Source organism: Ovis aries, chromosome 3 (genome assembly GCF_016772045.2).
Source record: "Ovis aries strain OAR_USU_Benz2616 breed Rambouillet chromosome 3, ARS-UI_Ramb_v3.0, whole genome shotgun sequence".
In the NCBI taxonomy this organism is placed as follows: Eukaryota; Metazoa; Chordata; class Mammalia; order Artiodactyla; family Bovidae; genus Ovis; species Ovis aries.
This window is the reverse complement of record NC_056056.1, coordinates 84,437,963-84,459,317: the sequence shown is the minus strand read 5'-3', so window position 1 is coordinate 84,459,317 and position 21,355 is coordinate 84,437,963. Positions and strand designations below refer to the sequence as shown.

Below are 21,355 nucleotides of genomic sequence, written 5' to 3'. Positions count from 1 at the left end.
AACATTAAAAGTAATTTTGGTGAAGTGGGGGTGTGGAAATTATATAAAGTTAAGACCTGTAGCAAAAGGACAAATGCACACCTGGCAAAAGGATAAATGCAGAACAGGTGAGCACACCCCACTGAGAAGGAGAGGGCAGCGCCCGGAGGACGGGAGTGGGCTTCAGTAACGCAGGTGTGTGGGTCAGGGTTCCCAGCTGCAACCAACAGGATCTACTCTAGGCAGTTTAGCAGAGAGACATCATTAAAAATATGTATATTAAGGTGTTCAGGAGGGCGGGAAATTAGTTTGTGTGGCTACCCAGCCAGAAGCGTCATCCAGCTGCCGTGACGGGACTGCTGTGAGTGAGCCCTTCCAGCCTCTGCTGGGCGCCCACACTGCAGCTTGTGCCGTTGCTTTTGGGCCCAGAATGCTGCCCTCTGTGCCTTTCTGACTCCCGAGGCCAGATCCTTCTGCTGACACCCTTCCAGAGAGTGGGGTATGGTAACAGGCTTGCCTTCCACTTTCACCCCTAGTCCCTTTTTTCTGACTTCGGGAGAAAGAGCACCATCTATTGGTCTCTGGTTCATAGTGCATATAGCATACTGCAAGGAGGCCTCTCGGCCTTGAGTGTCGAGTAGCCCTTCCACCCTGCCATCAGGACTTGTGTTTCAGGTGATGGGGCAGATGGTACAAGACTAGAAATTCAATGAACATTGGTCTCACAGATCTCATAGTGGTGTGTCTCACACACAGCACTGTAAATGAACTCTGATAAGAAGTATTGTTGCAGAGAAACAAGGTCCACGAAAGGCATGGCTGGTCTGGAGAGTTGGAGTCCAGAGTGAGCAGATAGTCTTGTGAGGACAGATTCTTGCCCTTCCTACCAGGGAAGGGTCTCCACTCTAATTCCCCTCCTCCATGTGGTATTATATCGAAGTCTTAGGGCTGGTCACCGCTGCTGAAAAATTCATCAGCAGAGGCAGCAGGCAATCAGCCTTGGTGAGAAGTCCTTGTTGGGCCAGTGCCCCATCTCTGTGTCTGAAACCACGCCCACTTTGTCCATGAGGCTGTTGAGTGAAAAACATTGAAGGCACAGGCCAGGCAATCTGCTGCTCACACACTTGAGTCTCGCGCACAGTGGGAGTTCTTAACCATTCCAGTGATTGAGACCCAATGATTCTCCCATATGGGGGTCCATCCTGAGATGTCCATCCACATTCCTCTTCCCATGCTTCATGTTGCTCACCATCCTTTCAAACTGGTAGTCACTGCCCATGACATGGTGGGCATCCTCCTCCCAGGCCATCTCTCCTTTCAGGTAAAGTGGACATTGCAGACCACTTCAAGCAGTACTCCCTGGGAATGTTTCCTTTCCCCATCATCCTTTGACCCCAAGTGGGGCTGAAATGCTCTGGGAGTTAAATGCCAGCAGATAACAGCTAAACTGGCAGAGCCATCTGCAAACCAGATTTGGCTTTTTTTCCTCCTTGGTGATCTGCTCATTGGGAATTCTCTGTGGGACCATGATTATGAGGGAGGGGAGTGGCAGGCAGGAGGCGCTTTGCTGGATGAGGACTGTCGGTCACACACACTCAGTGCTGGTATATGTCACTCCCATCTGATTAAGGCATGCTGTCAGACTGAGCCCTCGCACTCTTGGTTTGCTGAATCGAATCTCGGGATGGATAGCTTAGGTCACATGGTCACCTAAAATCCTATTCAAGCCCTTAGCAGCAAGAGTTATTTCAAAAGAATAACTACTTGCATAAGAAAGCTTGGCTTTGCTCCAGAAGCCAAGAGGCTGCAGCTGCACTTTCCCTTTTAGGACCTGCGGCAGAGTCCATGAAGCATCCAGGCTGATCCCAGACTGTCTGGGCATCATTCACTCTCCTGGGTCCTAAGGGCAAAATGCAGAGCTGCTTCCAGTGTGCCTGGACCAGCTAGAGAGCTGTCTCCTACCCAGGCCTCCAGGAGTAGTAAATGGGCCAGAGCAGCAGACCCAAAGCTGACACAGGTTGCATTCAGACGCCAAGTGATGGGATCCGTGCCCTCGAGCATCTGGGCCTTATTCTTGGTGGCAGCAAGATCTGCAGTTCCTACAGACGTACAGTGTTGCTTTTGTTTGGTCATTTTGACAGGAAGGGGGAGCCTAGGGAGTATGTGACCTTAGTCCTTCAATAATAGACACCCCAAGCTCCTGGTTTGGAACTCATTGCGTGGATTCTTTCACTGCACAGGGAAGCTGTTCCAACCACAGACTGAGAAACTGGTGAAATAACCACATACTTTTTCACTGAGAAAATGGAAGTGGTCGGAAGACTTCCACAGTCTTTTGGCATCACATCCGCCCACCTTCCAGCATCTGCTCCCACTTACAGTCTGTTCTCCTACGCTGTGTGTTTCTGTGACAGGCATTAAATATTATTGCTAAGTAGGGGGATGATGTCACTGTCATATGGAAATTGGGTTGGATCACAAGTGATTTTTTTCCCCAGCACATTAATATTTTGTTCCACCAGATAAAAGCTGCCGAATGGGAAGGATGCCAATGGGGTGAGCTGAAAGGACAAGCTGCAGAATAAGGTACTTGACGTAACGCCGCTCCTTCCTGGTCCTTCCTGGTCTTGGTGGTTTGGCCACAGGTTCTGTCCTGGAGGGGGCTTTCCTGATGGCTCAGTGCATAAAGAATCTGCCTGCAATGCGGGAGACACAGGGGATGTGCGTTTGATCCCTGGGTTAGGAACATCCCCTGGAGGAGGAAATGGCCACCCGTTGGCGTTTCTCAGCAGCTTCTATCCTTCCTTCTCCTAAATTCTAGCAGGCTGTCTTTGCCCTTTTCTTGGGAAGGTGGAGTCCTTTATTTTATGACTTATTTATATGAAATATAAGGCTTTGAAAAAAAAAAACCAACTATGTCAGTTTTTGCTAGCGTGCAGTTTGCAAAGTTGGATAGGTTTGGAATGGTCTGCCCCAACCCTATTTTTCCATAAATTGTTATTTTTAGTGCATGGATTTTAGACTGAAAAAGTGTTCAGGAACACATTTATCATGTTATAGCAGAAATGCCTGTATGTTTCTTCCCACTTGTAACCATGGAGAAATTATTCACGCTCTTATCGAAAGCTTATTCGTCCATGTATGGACTCGTACCACATCCTTATTCAAGGACGTTCTAGCATTTGGCCCTTTTCCTGGCTCATCAGTTTTTTACCTTTCTTGGAACAGTCTCATCAACATAAAAAAATGCTGCTACTTCTCTCATCTTAAAAAAAAGAAATCATTCAACACCATGTCCCCGACCAACTAATACCTCCAGTTTTTGCTCTTTTCAGCAAAACTAGTTGAAGGCATTGCCTATACATCCTACCTCTGGTTCCTGTTTTCTCTGGAGCCCAATCCAGGGTGTTTTTTCTCCTTCTCTACAACAGTAAAACTCCCATTATCAAGGTCCCGTATGACCTCTTCATTGTTAAATCCAGTGGTCAATTTCCAGGCCTTCTCTTACTAGGCTGGTTAGCAGTGTTTAGTAGTTGGTCCCTCCCTCCGCCATATTCTTTATTTGCCTTCCAGGCAACTGCTTTTGTTTTCCCCCTGCCTCACCGCTTGTTCCTTCTCCGTCTCCCTTGCAGATCCCTCTTCTGTTGGAAGGAACCCAGGGCTCAGCCCTGCTCCTCTTCCTTTCTTTCCTCCACTCCATCCTATGGTGACCCCATTCAGTTTCATGGCAACTTTATGATGTAAATCCCCAAATTTCTATCTCCAGAACAGACCTTCAGCTTAAACTGCAGATTATTTATTCAATTGCCTACTCAGCTCCTCCACTTGCATGTTTAATATATATCTCAAAGCGAGCAAATCTGGACCTGAACTTCTGCTATCTCACACCAAGCCTGCTCCTGCTGTGGTGTTGTTCCCTGGACAGTTGACTGGGAAACTCCACTGTTCCAGGTGCTTGGCCAAAAATCTTGTGGTCATTCCTGCGTCTTCTCCATCAGCATCCTGCTGGTTCTGCTTACAAAATACATCCAGAATCTAGCTGCTTCTTACTACTTGTGCTGCCACCATCCTGGGGCAAGCTACCATCTTCTCTTGCCTGGATTTCTGCAAAAATTCCCAACTGGCCTACCTCCACCCCTGCCTGCCTACAATCGATGTGCAATACAGTAGTCATGGTGATCCCATACAATGTATGTTAGATTGTGACTTGTTAAAAGCTCTATACTGCTTTTGAGTCAAAGTCTTCCTGTAGTCTTCAAGGTCCTATGTGATTAAAGCCACCCACCAACCCCTCCCACCCTTACCTGCCCCTCACTTTCTCTTTAACCTCTCCTTCTCCCCATTACTCACTCTCCTTCAGCCACATGTGCTTTTCTGCTGTTCCTCAAACACATCAGGCACTCTCTTGCCACAGGGCCTTTGCAACGGCTGTTCCATATGCCTGGAACACTATTCCATGTCCTTTAAATATCTGCTCAAATCTCACATCTTCAGTGAAGCTGGAGCTGTTGTAAGCAGAATGCAAAACATTTGCCCCCATCCTCCTATGTTCCCGTCACTACTCTGCTTTATTTTTTCCCTGCAAGTTCCCTCCACTTACCTAGATTATCTTTGCTAGGTTATCTTTTGACCTAGCAAATAAATGACTTATTATGTCTATCATTTCTTATCTGTCTCCCCCACTAGATTTAAATCCTATGAGGGCAGGGATTTGCTTGGTTTGCTGATAGCTCCAAGGGCTGAGAAAGTGCCTTGGCAGATAGTAAGTTTGCAATGAATATTTACTGTATGAATACACAACAGATTACTGTCCCACTGGGCCCACTATGAGGTGCTCTGGGTAAAAGTCCCATGTATCACCTGTACCCCACTCACCCCACACTGACAGTGGACCTTGATAACTGAGCTAAGGTTACACATCTCACCCTAGCCAGAAAACAAGCTTTTGCTTCTATTTTGGAGAGGTGGGATTCACAAGGTGAGAATTTTCCCCCAAATGGAAACATTGTTCAAATGGTACCAAAGCAGCCATGAAACTTTATTAGGCTATGGAAAAAAATCATATTTTTCATCAGCTGTTTCCTTAAGAAGTGAACACAAAGGATGCATTTAAATAGGAATGAAGTGACAATGCTTTTAGAAAAAAACCAAAACTTTACTTTCCATCATGTCGGAGGATATTGGTTTAATTCATATTATTATTCCCACTGATGCTTTACATAATATGGGACATAAAAAATGTACTGTGAATAAAAGTTCTTTTCATTTAAAATGGAGAAGAAAATTATAGATTCAAAAAATCAAGTTAAATATCAAAAGAAGTTAATATCAAAAAATAAAAGTTTCTATGTTTCAAAAAACCTGACAATGAAGATAGTATCACATTTGTGGTGATTGAGATACACTTTATGGTGAGCCTCTGAAAACCTTGGCTTTGAAGTTGAAGCTTCCGCTTAGAAACAGTGGGGGCAGAACAGACCTATTCACATTTTGACAGAAGGGCAAGTTTAAGAGTCCTTTAGTTCAAATATCTGTTAATTATCCTCTGTCAGAAACACTCTTCAGAGTGTTAGACAGAAGTTCTTATGGAAGAACAGGCGTCCAGCAGCCACAACCCTGTTTTAGGGGAATTTGCTGACTTGGAACTCTCTGGCACTGTTAGATCCCTGAAACCACTGCCTTCTACTCTGTTCAGCTGACATGTAAGGACTCAGTAGCAGCAGGCCGCTATCGCCCAGGGGAGTACGACTTCTTATACTTGGAGATGAGTGCGTCTGTTTTTCCAAGGCTCACTCTGTAGCAGTCCACTGGCACCAAAGAGCCAAGCAGTGGCATTCTGTCCAAGCACTCCTGGTTGCCGGCTACGAATAAGGATGACACTGGCTCTGATACAGCAGCTTTTCCTGCAGGAGTCAAGCACTCTTCACCTCCAGGTTCCTGTGTGTGGCCGCCCTGGGAATTCAAAGGGCCGCTACTCGCCTCACCACCCTTAAGGTGCCTGTGGTGATCTTCGCTGAGTAACAGCACGATGGTCCCGCCAACACGAAGCACTCTGGGACCAAAAAAAAAAAAAAAAGCTAATTATTATGAGTATTTCTTTCTTTGTAGACAACAAACAATCCCACTTTGTTTAAAATATTTGGTGTTCTTAATTTGAAATTTAATTTTAGTCATTTAAATGCGAGAATTTTGATAATTAGGTAGTATCTTCCATAATGCATATTCATTATAGTAATTATGAAATCACTAGTACAAATCTGCTTTAATTATCTATTTTTACTCTATTTAAAAGGCAAGCCTCAAAGTAATTTGTAGTCACAGTTTAATAAGTGATTGTACAAAGGAAAAGGCAAATGAAAGGATCCTGAGGAATCTGAGTACATGAAAGGCAGCAGGCTGAACAACAGCAGAACAAAGTCCCCAGGAAGGAGTGAGGACGAAAACAAAGGGCGATAGGGAAGGCCCGGCAACGTCAGCCGGTGGAGGAGGATTCACTTTCTCAATTGCTTGACCAAAGTCTATATAGCACTTATATGGAAACAGTGATGAATGAGGACATACAGTCCCGAGTTGCTAAACAGATGACTGAACAGTGGGGGATAGTGGCAAGCAAAGAGCTCAAGAGCTTGTGTGGCAAACGCCACCATCAAGGCAAAGGTGAGGGCCTCTGGAAACACCTTAGGTGGGACCCAAACCTGGGCACTCAGAGTGGGGAAGACCCTCAGAGGGCGAGAATAGCCACAGTGGGTGTGAAGGACAAGCAGGAGCGAGCTGCCCAGGGCCAGGGGGACTGGAGCAAGGGGGTGCCCGAGGCAGGGAATGTGCAGAGGAGGACGTCCTGCAAGTAGTCCAGCTGGGGGGAACCAGAGCGGGCGGGACAAGGGGATGGAAGAGCTCTGTCTGGAACATGCTGAGCAGGGGGCCAACAGACAGCCGGGCGCAGGGCCTGGAGCTTGTCAGAGAGGCCAGGGTTGGAGGTGGAGATCTGAGTTTCCCATAATAAATGGTAGATAAAGCCAGGTGGTGCTAGCGACAAAGGACCCACCCGCCAACGCTGGAGACATGAGAGGCAGGTTCGATCCCTGGATGGGAAAGATCCCCCGCAGGAGGAAATGGCAACCCACTCCAGTATACTTGCCTGAGAAATCTCATGGACAGAGGAGCCGGGTGGGCTACAATCCATGGGGTCGCAAAGAGTCTGACACAACTGAAGGAACTTAACAAACACAAAGCAATAATGGGGGATGAGATCACCTAGGGTGGAAGAACAGAGAGGGGAGAGAAAAGGGGTCAAGGAACAGGGACTTAACATCCAAGGAAGGATGGAGAAGGAAGAGCCCATGAAACAGCCAAGGAGAAGGCCTGAACTATGGTGATAGCATGGAAGCCAGAAAAGCAGAGTTTCAAGACGGGAATGAACGGTCTCAGCAGTGTCAAATGCTACAGGACTAACAAGTGATAAGGATGTTAGTGACCCTGGGGCAGCACTCCTACTTGGGGCCAGGAGCCAGTGCTGGTCTGCAGAGGCAAGGCAGGGGGTTGGAAGGTGAGGAGAGCAAGTGTAGACTTTTCTCTGAAGAAACCTGGTTGCAGAGGTTAAGAAACCAGGTGCCAGCTGGACGACTAAGACTTAAAGGGAGCCCTGCCCCCACCACACCCAGCAATGAGGTCAGGAGCTGAAGCTGCTTTCCCTCATCTCAACTGTCCGCCAGTCTAAACGAGTCTGTCTGCAAAGGACATCACAGATTCTATGCTTCACTTCATTCCATGCTCTCCTCTGCCCACACTACCGCAGCCTGACAGGTCTTATTTCCAAATCTGTCATCATCCCCCAACCTCCCCTTCTGAGTTTCCACACCAACACAACTGGACATCCCTGCGAATCTCTCGACCATTAAACTTCAAGTAAACTCTCGACTCCCACTTTGCTCACTGTGTGTTGCACAGACTGACCTCCCTTCTTCTTGCCCCAGGACATCCAGCTCTGCTGTTCTGGGGCACTGACACCCACTCCCTCGTGTGCTTCTCATCATTCAGGTCTCGGAGTTCAGACGCCTCCTTGGAGAGGCCTTTCCCTGAGCATCTATCTAAGGAAACCACTGCTGCTCTCTTCGTCACTCTCTGGCAAAAATGTCGTCTTTAGTGTTCACTGTATCTCTCATGATCTGAAATTATTCTGTTGATTTATTCATGATCTGTATTCCCATGCTGGAATGCCAGCCCCACGTGGGCAAAAACTCCGTCCTGTTCACAGCCAGATCCCCACTGCCTAGTACAGTGTGTGGGTATGAAAGGCCACAAAAATGTCTGGGGAAGGGATAACTGGATCTGGAAAGAATGAGGAGGTGGACAGGTTGAAGGTAAGAAAGAAATGGGCAGAGAACAGTTCCTGAGGAGGCAGGAACCAAGCGGATAAACTCTTGCTACTGGGAGAGGAGGCAGCGAGATGACAGGTGTGGCTGGACACCAGGGGACAGAAACAAAAATCACAGGTTATCTCTGAACACATAGGAAAAAACACAATTAAGATAAAGATATAAGTTTTCACCTACCATATTAACAAAAATAAAAAGACTACCATACTCAAGATGGCAAGATTAGGAAAAAAATGAGTATTCCTAAAGACAAATATTGGTATAACTTTTTTGATAGTCATTTAGCAATAATATGTCAAAGATATGAAATGTACATAACCTTTGACCCAGCAATCTCAGAGCGAGGAAATTATTCTAAGATATAAGAGCAGAAGTTCTAGCATTAGTAGAGTAATAGGGACAATTAATGGCAAAGATGGCTAATATTTATCGGCACCAAGGGCTTCCTCCGTGGCCCCAGTGGTAAAGAACCTGCTTGCCAATGCAGGAGATGCAAGAGATGCGAGTTGAATCCCCAGGTCAGGAAGATCCCCTGGAGGAGGGCGTGGCAACTGACTCCAGTATTCTTGCCTGGAGAATCCCATGGACAGAGGAGCCTGGCGGGCTACAATCCATAGGGTTGCACAGAGTCAGACATGACTGAAGTGACTTAGCATGCACGCATGTATTATGTGATGAATGTTGTTTTAAAAGCTTTGTATATCATTTAATCCTTAGAATTCAAGTATATTCTGTTGCCATATCCATTTTGCAGATGAAGAAACAGAGGCACTGTGGTTTTAAATAACTTGCTCATTATAGTCAGTTTGATAAACTGTGCAAAGATGGCTCAGAATGTTATTCTTTATTAAAATGAAACGGTGGAAGTTACCTGAATACCCATCCCTAAGCTCTGTAGGCTACATAATGGTATATACATATAATGCAACCACTGCGGCAACCACTGAAAATTATCATGTACATTACAACAACTCCTCAGAATGATTTATGACATATTTCTGAGTGGAAAAAACAAAGCAGATTATACAGTACAGTAAATTAAGGATGATCCTATTAATATAAAGTTGAAAACATCTATTTGTGTACGTGGAATGATGTCTAACAGGAAATTCAGCAATTAATTTATAACCTTTTTCACATAATGGAAGAAAATAAAGGAAAAATCACCTGGAATCCTGCTACTCAGAGGTGACCATTTTTGATAAAATGTCCTTCTAAGCATCTTTCCACATTCATATATACATAAATTTCTAAGAAAGCTATTCAGAACTCATAAAGCAATATGTCTCAAGCTATATCCCTCTAAAACACTAATATAGTATGAGAGATTATTTCTTGTATATATAAAAAAGAAACCAGCTAGAATTATGTGGTCAATAAGCTGGGGAAGCTCTGTATCAAACAACATAAAAGAGATTTCTCTTTTACATGTGAACCTGCAAGACACAAACACCCAACTTATTTGAACTTGGATGGCATCAGGCCTTAACCTTCTACTACTCATCTCTACTCCGAACAGTCTGGTATATTCATTGTTTTTTGAACATGCTTTTTGCTTCATTATTCCCCAAGAAATACTTGCTGAATATCTGCATGTATAAAACATGGTGTGGTCTCCGTTTTCATTCTTTGCAAATTTCTAAATTTCACTGAGATCATGCTTCTTCCATGAATCCACCTCAAATCTTCTGGGCATTTAGTGACTTCTTCCTTCAAGCCGAACAAGTTAAATTTCTAATTTTGCTCATCTGGTTGAGAAGAAAGCTCAAATATTATACTTCTCTGTATTTCTCCTTTGCATACATGAGATTGTTACTGCTGAAGTAAATTAAGGAGGAAATGATTGAGCTGAGAGTGCAGTGCTCACACCACCAGAGCAATCATCTGTCGGACAATTTAAAATTCTGATCGCACGTTCTTTCTTGAAGAATCCAGTGCTCTGTTACACGCAGGACCCAATATTTCCATTGCCTATTATAAACATGTTTATTTTGTATTTTTTCTTATTTTTAGTATAATTCCCCTCCATTCCCTTCCACTTTATATCTAGAGCCTAAACACTGGTAAGTCATTGGGAAAAAAGTTATGTGTACTTTAGATATATTTATGTATATCCCCACCTATTTCTCAAAAGCACTAGAACTGTTCTACACTGAAAAATCAGGTCTGAGCTAACAGTTACTGAGAGCTTTCAAGGCACCTAGCACTGTCCTTGCCTCCCTGGGGGCTCAGCTGGTAAAGAATCCGCCTGTGATGTGGGAGACCTGGGTTTGATCCGGGCTTGAGAAGATCACCTGGAGAAGGGAACAGCTCTAGTATTCTGGCCTAGAAAATTAGCACTGTCCTAAAGAGCTTTAAGTCTACTGACTCCTCAGGCCAGCGCTACGAAGTAGGTACTATTATTTAAAGATGAGGCACAGGGTGATTGAGCAATGTGCCTCTGACAGAAATGACAGAACTACTGAGTATTCTGACTCCAGAGACTATGCTCTTCACCACTGCGTTACAATATATGGCCTGTATAAAAGCTCAAACCACAAAAAGTCAAAGGTCAAACCATAAAGGCTGAGGGCATGTGGCAAGGAAGCTTGGTCATACATAGGAGCCAGGAATGTTCCTTATGTCCATAAGCATAATTATTTTTTCTAAATTTTGTTTGTTTAAAAAATTTTTTGCTTTTTAAATTTTTACAGTGTTGTGTTGGTTTCTACCATATGATTTGAATCAGCTGTGATTATAAATACATCCTTCCCCTCTAGAGGTTCCCTCCCTATTCCATCACAGAGCACCAGACTGCGCTCCATGTTACACAGCAACTTCTCACCAGCGATCCATTTTACACGATAGTGTATATATATTGATACTACTTTTTCCACTTGAACTACTCTCTCCCTCCCCAACAGTGTCTGTAAGCCCATTCTCTACATTTTCATCTCCATTCCTTCCCTGCAAATAGGTTCATCAGTACCATTTTTCTTTCTGGGAGGCACCTGAATTACACGGGAAATCTTGAAGGTCTTCCTGATTCTCACGTAAATATTTAAATTGCCCGAAACAATGTGGGGGTGGTCATATCTGTTAGTTTCATTTTCAGTTACTTAGAATAAAAATCAAAACTGACCGAGAGAAAGTCAGGCTGGTCTGATTTTACTACTGATGAAAGGACAGTCTACTCCAAACACTGCCCTCCAGTGACTTATGAAGGTGTTTAAAACGCACAGCACTAGATCAACAGGTAGGCTAAGCTGCCACCTCTAGTGGAAAGTTCCAGGTTGGGTGGAAAGCTTCATATTAAGTGTAGCATGCTCATACAGTAGTATCTCACCACGGGCTAGCTTAATAGTACAACTGGTAAGTTACCTTGCTAGGCACAAAGGCTGTGGTTATTAATTCTCGGGGCACCACAGAATCACCTTGGGAGATACTAAGAAATACTGGATGCCCAGGTTCTACCCTGGACTGATTAAATCAAAGTGTCAGTGAGTAGGAGTGGAGAATGGGTATCAGTGATTCTCAGAAGCTCCTGAAATGGTGTTAATATGAAATCAGCATTGCAAAATCTTGAGGGGAATGCTCCATCAAGCAGAAGGGGATACAGGAGCTCAGGAAATGTCTGTTACAGGTGCTGAGACCCCAGGTGACGTCATAACTCAGGTAACTGTGGAAAAGGGTTACATACAGGCTCCCAACCATGTACTATGTTGTCCTGCACCGTCAAACACTCAGTTGAGACAATTTAATACAAACTGACCCCTTATCCATGTCCCTTCATTCCTCTGTGTGTTCTAGGTTCTCTCCTTTATCAACCGAAATGATCAGGAAAATTCATATTCAGGTCTCACTGTTTGAACCTCTCAAAGAAACACTTTCACTTCACTGCATTATACTCCCTGAGGTTGACCTTAGAAGCATTACATGACCAGTACTCCCGCATTTTCATTTCACACCAACAATGCAGGCATCCGTTCTATACGACTGAATGTTTCCTATGTAAATTCTGTCCTGTTGCTCAGTAGCTCTGTGATCTTGAGAAGGATAATATTTCTGGGTTCTGGTTTCTCTCCTGTAAAATGTGGGGGATTAACACATAGGAGGCAGGGTTGGGGGGAGAATTAGAAGTAAATATGTAAATTAACTAGCTCAGTGACTGAAATATATGTCACTATTTTAGATTTTCAAATTTTTGGCTATAATGAAAAATTATTATCTTTTCCTGAATAAAACTTATATTATGATGATATAGAATAACTATATCAAGTTTATAACTACATAAACTTCTGATTTGAAATCTTAGAAAATTAAGCTATAAAAACACGAGGAAATTACTAAAATATAATCAAATCTTAACTGAAGAGCTACAATACATTTTGGTTAAATGCCCCATGGCTCAAAGATTTTGGAAAGACACTCAACAACTTACCTTTCCATCTCCTGCAAAGTCCTTTTGATGTCTTTTCCTAACTTAAACTTTTTTCCAAATGGAATATCAGAAATAATAATATCGACACTTTCTGAAGGCAATGGCAATTCTGAAATACAAAAATGAGAAAATTCTATTACAGTAAGTTCCAACATTTATGACTTAAATATGAGAAAACTGAAGTACATAGGATTATTTTTGCATACTGAATAAAATTTAAGGCTTTAATATTGTTTCTAAGGAGTGACAAGATCCTGAAGACTTTCAGAATCACTAAAAATAGATGTTACAATTGTTGTATTTTGTTTTTTGAAAAGTGGTTTTTCAAGTGTAATAAAATATGACATACGTTAAGCAGAATTTTAAATTAACCAGAAAATTAAACTCTTTAAAAATATTACATGAGAAGAAACTTGCTAGATCCAAGAAGAAATATATTAGGATGCCTAGAAAAACCTTTTACAAAATTATATCCTATAACTTTCATTTTTCTTTTCATGATCATATATAAAATCCATTTGTAGATCTATTTGTTTTTAAGAAAAGTGACCCATAGGTTTCATTGTATTTTTAATGGCAACCCCAAAGGTTAAGAACATCCACTTAAGTCCTAAGACTAGAGAAAAAGTTAAACAATCAAGAAAAAGACATCACTAAAACAAAATATAGTGTTTGATTATCAAATCTAAATTTCTTTCTCAACTTTACATTTTACTCTCAGAAATTAATTCAGTCAGTTCAGTTCAGTCGCTCAGTCCTGTCCGACTCTTTGCGACCCCATGAATCGCAGCACGCCAGGCCTCCCTGTCCATCACCAACTCCCGGAGTTCACTCCAATTCATGTCCAGTGAGTCAGTGATGCCATCCAGCCATCTCATCCTCTGTCGTCCCCTTCTCCTCCTGTCCCTAATCCCTCCCAGCATCACAGTCTTTTCCAATGAGTCTTCGTATGAGGTGGCCAAAGTACTGGAGTTTCAGGCTTTAGCATCATTCCTTCCGAAGAACACCCAGGGCTGATCTCCTTCAGAATGGACTGGTTGGATCTCCTTGCAGTTACCACAAGGTAACACACCCAATCTTAACTTCCACACTTTACATTTGCACTCTTTATACTTCTACTACCACCATCTAAATTTCAGACAGTACCTAATTCTATTAAGTACAATAGAATTTAAATAATCTTTACTATTCTGAACACAAATTTTTGTTGGCAGGAAATTTAAAAACAAAACAAAAAAATCCTGTTATCTGAGAAAGTCTAATGAATGAACATTTGCTAATAAAAGAAAGAGTGGGTTGTTAGAAAACAAGTAATGGGATACTATTTTGTTAGAACTAGGCAGAAAATCTTTTTTTTCCCCAACGTCATGGTGGCTCAGACAGTAAAGAATTCGCCTGCATGCAGGAGATCCGGGTTCAGTACCTGGGTCCACAAGATCCCCTGGAGAAGAGAATGGCAACCCACTCCAGCATTCTTGCCTGGAGAAACCCCATGAACAGAGGAGCCTGGTGGGCTACAGTCTATGGGATCGCAAAGATTTGGAAACGAATAGTGACTATCACTTTCACTTTCTTTTTTCATTTAGTTTTAGGGTATTGATATAGAGTGGGGCTTCCCAGGTGGCTCAGTGGTAAAGAGTCTGCTTGCTGACACAAGAGATGTGGGTTCTATCCCTGGGTTGAAAAGATTGCCTGGAGGAGGAAAATGACAACCCAATCCAGTATTCTTGCCTGGGAAATCCCATGGACAGAGGAGCCTGGCGGGCTATAGTCCATGGGACTGCAAGGAATCAGACATGACTGGGCAAACTGAACAGGCACACAGTGATACAGGACACATCCACTTGAATACTGTGACTACACTTGTAAAACCACGAGAGAGAGTGAGCAAACATGGTTATCAAACGTTTATACGTGAGGAACCAGGCGGTAATCTACCCTTGAGATTGAGCCCAAGTCTTTTGCTTACATAAACACACAACAAACATGAGTTGCCCATCTTCCGGTTTGGATTTTTTCCCCCTTCTTGTTAGTCTATTTTCAGTTGCAATTTTTCTACTCTGTATTGTAATTTACGAAACTGCTTTAAATCATTTTAGATGATGAAGGAATAAACATCACTGAGAGAGAAGAGAGTAATCTTTTACATAGAATCAGTGTCATCTTCCAATAATACAACAGAAAATAATCTGAGCTTTTGTGCAGGCTCTGGTGTCAGCTTGCATTTGGCTCTGCCACTTACCAGCTATGCAACTTTGAGAAATTATTGCTTTACTTTTCTCATCTGTAAAATGGGATAAGAGTACCTATCTCAGAAGTTAACATGTGAGGAACCTACAGAAAGTATCAACAGACACTGCCTGGCACACAATGAGCAGTCAGTAATTGTCAGCTGTTGTCAGTATTTACAGGGCAAGGTCCTCTCTAGTGTGTATAAGGAGATGACAGCCAGGTGGAGCCAGTGGGTCAGAATCCTTCCAGGAAGCTCTGCAGAACTTAGCAATTCCCTCTCATGGTTCCTCAAAGACCTAGTGGGGCTGCTACTTCCAGATGGGTCTCTTTCCAACTTGCCTTACCCTTAGCAGTGGTTCTCAACGTGCAGTCCCTGGAGAAGCACCATCAGTATCACCTGGAACTATAAATGCGAAATCTTGGGCCCTATAACCAACCTTGATATTTAGTGTGGATCAGAATCAACTGAAGGGCCTGGTAGAATGCAAACTGCTGGCCCCACTTCCAGAGATGCTGATGCATAAACTCCTAAAATCACGAGCACCTGACCCATAAGAGTCAACACACAGTAAAATCTTTTAAATTATTAAATGTTTGAATTGCTTGTGAACAGAGTTTGTAACTAAGGAGATAGAATTCTGAAATAGAAACATAGCTTAAAACAAACAAGTAAAAAAATCATCTTTTTTACATCTCTGCAGGATGATTCAAAAACATGAAGAAAAGGTAGAAGACTGGTATGTCTTGAATAAAACTGTCCTATTTACTCCCTCCTTCTGGGGATAAGTTTGAGTAAGAACTGCTTAAAACCAGGATATAGCCCTAAGGTATTTTCTCCCCCAAAGTTTTAAGAGCCTTTAAAATAACTTTCATGTGTATGTGTAGACAAGAGACTGGGTAAACGCAGAACTTTTACAAGGTTGAGCACATCCTTTTTATATTTTCTTTCATTGTACTTTGTTATTCTTTCCATCATCTAGGTTTATAACAATGGCATTCTGTCTTCTAATTCTCAGTTGCTCAAATAGTTGTATTTTTGATTCAGTCCTCATGACTGGTCATTTCACCTTGGCTTTCTCTATTCCTCAGTTGGTTCATCTCTTAAATGTCTGGATTTTATTAATTTGTAATACTTTTTCCCCCTCTGACATGCTTGTTGTGAAACGTTGCCTGAATTTTTTATATTTGAAAATATCTTTGTACTAAAATGACATCTTGGTTCAACATGGTATTTCTGGGTCCCACTTTGCCTTAGTAACCTTGTAAGTAGCCACTGTTTCATTGGCTATTGCTCTATGACTTTGTTTCCATCGTGGATAGATTTTGAAGTTTACTGCATTAGATTATGTCTTTTCTTTGTATGATTGCTGCTGGTGAAATTTTTCTCTTCTACTATCTTTCTCTTTATACTATTCTTTTTGATTTCATAAAAGAGAATACAAATACTTCAATGAAGCTGAAATTTCAATGTGTATTGCTAATTCAGAAGTCTGTAATTAGTCTTGAATATGCAAAATGTAGTTTGGCATCTGGGAGATAATTTTATAGTGCTGTTGCCAGTTTTGTTTCTAATGACTGCAATTTATCAAAAACTTTAAAGACTTAGAAGTTTTTTTGCACTCCATTTGTTGAATTCTTTGATTACAGATTTCCAATGAAGTCTGAAAAAAATGCAACTACAATTAGGCAACTTGTTTATTTAAAAAAGTTTATAGCACAATTATAAGATACTCTGGCTAGGTACATCAGCCATCAGTACATCTTCAAAAATTTAAATTTTTAAGGAAACTGAAGTATAGTTGATTTACAATGTTGTGCCAATCTCTGCTATATAGCAAGGTAACTCAGTTATACACGTACAGTTCTTTGTTTATATTCTTTTCCATTATGGTTTATCCCAGGAGGTTGAATACAGCTCCCTGTGGCATACAGTAGGACCTTGTTGTTTATCTATTCTAAATGTAATAGTTCACATCTACCAACTCCAAACTCCCAGTCCATCCTACTCCCTCATCTCTTCCCCTTGGCAGTCCCAAGTCTGATCTCCCTGCCTATGAGTCTGTTTTTGTTTTGTGGATAGGAAGATTGTTTTTTGTTTTGTTCATTTGTGCCATATTTTAAGAGTCCACATATAAGTGATATTATATGGTATTTGTCTTTCTAACTTACTTCACTTAGTACGATAATCTCTAGCTGCACCCACGTTGCTGCAAATGGCATTATTTCATCTTTTTTACGGCTGAGCAGTGTTCTGTTACACTTACACACACACACACAGAGCTGAGCTGTATTCCATTACACACACACACACACACACACACACACGGCTGAGCTGTATTCCATTACACACACACACACACACGTATGTACCACATCTTTTTTACCTACCTATTCATCTGCTGATGGACATTTAGGTTGTCTCCAAATTCTGCCTATTGTGAATAGTGCTGCTATCAACCTTCGGGTGCAGGCATCTCTTTGAATTATACTTTTGTCTGAGTATATATGCCCAGTAGTGGGATTGGTGGATCATATGGTAATTCTATCGTTAGTTTTCTGAGGAACCTCCCTACTGTTTTCCATAGTGACCGCACCAACTTAACATTCCCGCCAATGGTGGAGGGAGGGTTCCCTTTTCTCCACACATTCTCTAACATTTGTTATTTGTAGACTTTTTAATGAAGGCCATTCTGACCAGTGTGAGGTGGTGCCTAATTGTAGTTTTTATTTGTATTTCTTTAATATTTAGTGATGCTGAGCATCTTTTCATATGCCTATTGGCCATCTATCCTCTAGAGAAATGTTTATTAAGGGATTCTGTTCTTTTTTTTTTTCTTGGATTGGTTTTTTTTTTTTTTTTGTGGTTGGTGTTGAGTTGTATGAGCTGTTTGTATATTTTGGAGATAAAGCACTTGTTGGATGCATCATTTACAAATATTTCTCTCATTTTGTAGGTGGTCTTTTTGTGTTCTTTTCTCTGTGCAAACGCTTATAAGTTTGGTTAAGTCCCTTTGTTTATTTTTATTTCTATTGCCTGGGAGATTGGGCCAAGAAAACATTGATACGATTTACGTTGGGGAATGCTTTGCCTATGCTCTCTTCTAGGATAGGAGTTTTATGGTATTATATCGTTTTTTTTTTTGATTGGAAGATAACTGCTTTACAGTGTTGTATTGGTTTCTGCTGTACAACAATGCGAATCAGTCACAACTATACAGATATCTTGTCCCTCTTAAGCCTCTCTCCCACCTCCAGTGTTATGTTTGTCTTTAAGCCATTTTGAGTTTATTTTTGTGCACAGTATGAGGATGTGTTTTAACTTCATTGATTTAAACGCAGCTGTCCAACTTTTCCAATACCACTTGCTAAAGAGACTGTCTTTTTCCCATTTTAAACTCAGATTAAACATTTTAAAACCCAACAAACGATGGGCAGACAAAAAAACATGTACTGGCAGGCTGAATTGCTTTTTTTGCATTCAACCATCTTTACAGATAGCCTACAGTTCAGTTATTCTGCGTATATTAAAAATTTTTTTTAGTCTATTATTTTGATAACTTGAGTTACTATTTCAATTCAGAACATCACAGCTTGTTTGGAGGTAATTATGAATTATGTAGGTACCATGTCAAATTCTAAGTACATTTCTGTATCATAGATTTCTTTATTTAATAAGAACATTGATCTTCACCAGGATTCTGTGGTCTACCAATGCTTAAACAGACACAGATGCAGTGCTGAGCTGAATCTACAGTAGCGTTCACAATAATGAAAGATGTTTCACCTCTGACAGAAAAAAAATTCCTAAATTTCCAAGAATTGGGAGGGGGTAGGAATACTAAACCATTACTGGAACTGACTTAGCTAATTTTCTTTTTGAAGGATCTGGTAACACTGATACAAAACTGGTAACATTTAACTTTCTGCAGAGGTCTTCTGCTAATGGAGCCAATGTATTAATAGCTATAGCTTCATTTTGTTTATATACATAAGAAAATTTGGAATTGAAAATGAACAAAATTAATTTAGAAGAGTGCTCATTTGATCTAAATGAAAAGTCATGCTTCACAGAGTGATAGTTAAATGCATTTCTTTCTGTTGCATCTGATAAACACTTAATTTTGGCTTGCTCGCCTTAAAATAATGACTAAGTTTTGAAGTAAATGCTGCGGCTGAGTCGCTTCAGTCGTCTCCGACTCTGTGCGACCCCACAGACAGCAGCCCACCAGGCTCCCCCGTCCCTGGGATTCTCCAGGCAAGAACACTGGAGTGGGTTGCCATTTCCTCCTCCAATGCATGAAAGTGAAAAGTGAAAGTGAAGTCGCTCCTAGCGACTAGTGAAGTGTCCGACTCCTAGAGACCCCATGGACTACAGCCTACCAGGCTCCTCTGTCCATGGGATTTCCCAGGCAAGAATACTGGAGTGGGTCGCCATTGCCTTCTCCGGAAGTAAATGCTAGATGCCTCTATAAACAAGTTTATTTCATTTGGTTACTCCTATCACCACAGCCCTCACAGTGCATGATAAAAGTAAATAAACATTTTATTCTAGTTGTATGTTCATCAATAGCTTTCTTGAGAAACAGAAACTCAGTATATAATTTTTCATTAAATATGCACTTTTAAAACCTTATCGCTGCTGAAAGAGTTTGTTACAGAACAGTGTTACCAAACAAAGGGATTTATAGCATACGATATGATAAAGCCACTGTAGCAAAAACACTCAAATTCTCTAAGGTGGGCTTCTCACTCCCTATTTCCCACACATATTTCACGGACACCCAACCTATCACTTCTCACATTTCCCCTGACTTCCCAGATGCCAGGGCAGCCGGGCAGCTTCATGAATTGTGCAGAATATTGTGTGAACCACAACACACCTGGTAGAACGCCAACTTTTCTGCTTCCCTTACCCGCCCAACTACCCCCCAAAATGATGAGAACTAGCTATCTTCAAGTCACCTCTTCCCGTTCTCTCCAGATCCCATTCAGGCAGGCAAGCCTTTGTTCCTGCTGCTCCACGGAACCAGTTAGGCCTGAGTTCTGCTCCATGGAACCGGTCAAGCCTGAGTTTTGCTTCACAACCAGCAGCATCTGACACAGCTGCTCATTCTTGCTCAGATTCTCTCTTACTTTCTCATCCCTGGTTGTTCCTTTTACTAGATTCTCACCCTCCAGAACTCTAAGCATTTCATCCTCAGAGAAAGCCTCTCTCTTCTCTATTTGTGCTCATTTCCTAGGTGATCTCATGGATGTAAATGCTATCTAAACTAGTGATGTGTACCATCTCCCCTAAACTCCAGATTTGTATGTTGACTATCTACCTTGAGATCTTAATGGTTCTTAATCATCATGTGGAACTGAACAGGCCCCCAACTCTTAACTTGCTCCTCCTGCAGTTTTCCGCAACTCAGTAAACGGCAATGGCACACTCTAGCTGTTCAAGCCAGAAAGCTTAGTCATCCTTGTTCTTTTCCTCACATTTAATCCACTAACAAATCCTGTTGGTTCTACCTTCAATATGTATATACATATACATATATATGTGTGTGTGTATATATATGTCTGACCTCTTTTCAACATCTCCACCAATACCACTTTGTCCCAAGCCACCACCATTTGCCTGGATTATTGCAATAGTCTTGCAACTAGTCTCTGTTTCCATCCTTGCTCTACTACTGTCTGTTCTTAACAGACAATAAAAAGACTAATCTTTAAAAAAGCTAGGATTTATTTGGCTACTAGGTGTAATAGAAAATTAAAAAAAAAAAAAAACAACCTTTTCTTTATTAACAATTGAGCACTTAATGCTTGTTTTTAAAGTGAAATCTTATGGGAAATACCCAAAATATGAGAACTGATGAAAGTGGAGCTGGTACAGCAGCGATGTTCTGATGGACAAATTAGTACTTCCTTTCTCACGCAACCAAGGCACTTTTGAAACTATAAAGGGTTGGAAAAACCACTGCTCTGGAACAATTTATAGAGCTATTCCATTTTTCTTGAAGATCTCAAAAAACCCCCCAGCTTTCTTAAAGAAATGTATATGAAAACTTGATTTCAATCTAATCATCCCTCAGCTTCCTCTAGAAACTTGTGTTGTACACAGAGTCCACTTAAAAACCTCGACAGAAAGATTGAAAAGACAGTCACTGGCAGCAAACAATTATGAAACTTCAACCAACAATACAATTTCTTCTTTGAGGCTACTTTATCATGCATTGATAGAAAAGTTATCCTAATATTTTGTCAACAATGCATTTCTACTACTTTTCTACTATAATAGAACAGTTGTTTTTTTTTTAACAATATACTATTTCTCTAGATTACAGGGACTTATCTATCACCT

The 21,355-nt window shown here is 41.6% G+C and overlaps 1 protein-coding gene across 2 annotated transcripts in view; it reads right to left on the bottom strand.

Moving 5' to 3' along the window:
* Positions 1-4,993: 4,993 nt before the first annotated feature.
* Positions 4,994-21,355, bottom strand: part of THUMPD2 (THUMP domain containing 2) — a 38,451-nt gene continuing 22,089 nt past the window's right edge. The window contains exons 9-10 of one of the 2 annotated variants that reach the window (XM_027966904.3): positions 12,775-12,883; positions 4,994-6,031 (exon numbers count right to left, since the gene is read on the bottom strand). In XM_027966904.3, coding sequence (XP_027822705.1) covers positions 5,707-6,031; positions 12,775-12,883 — 434 coding nt within the window. In that variant the 3' untranslated portion in view covers positions 4,994-5,706. Of the gene's footprint in view, positions 6,032-12,774; positions 12,884-21,355 lie in introns of those variants that run through there. The other variant, XM_042248080.2, reaches the window with a different exon arrangement.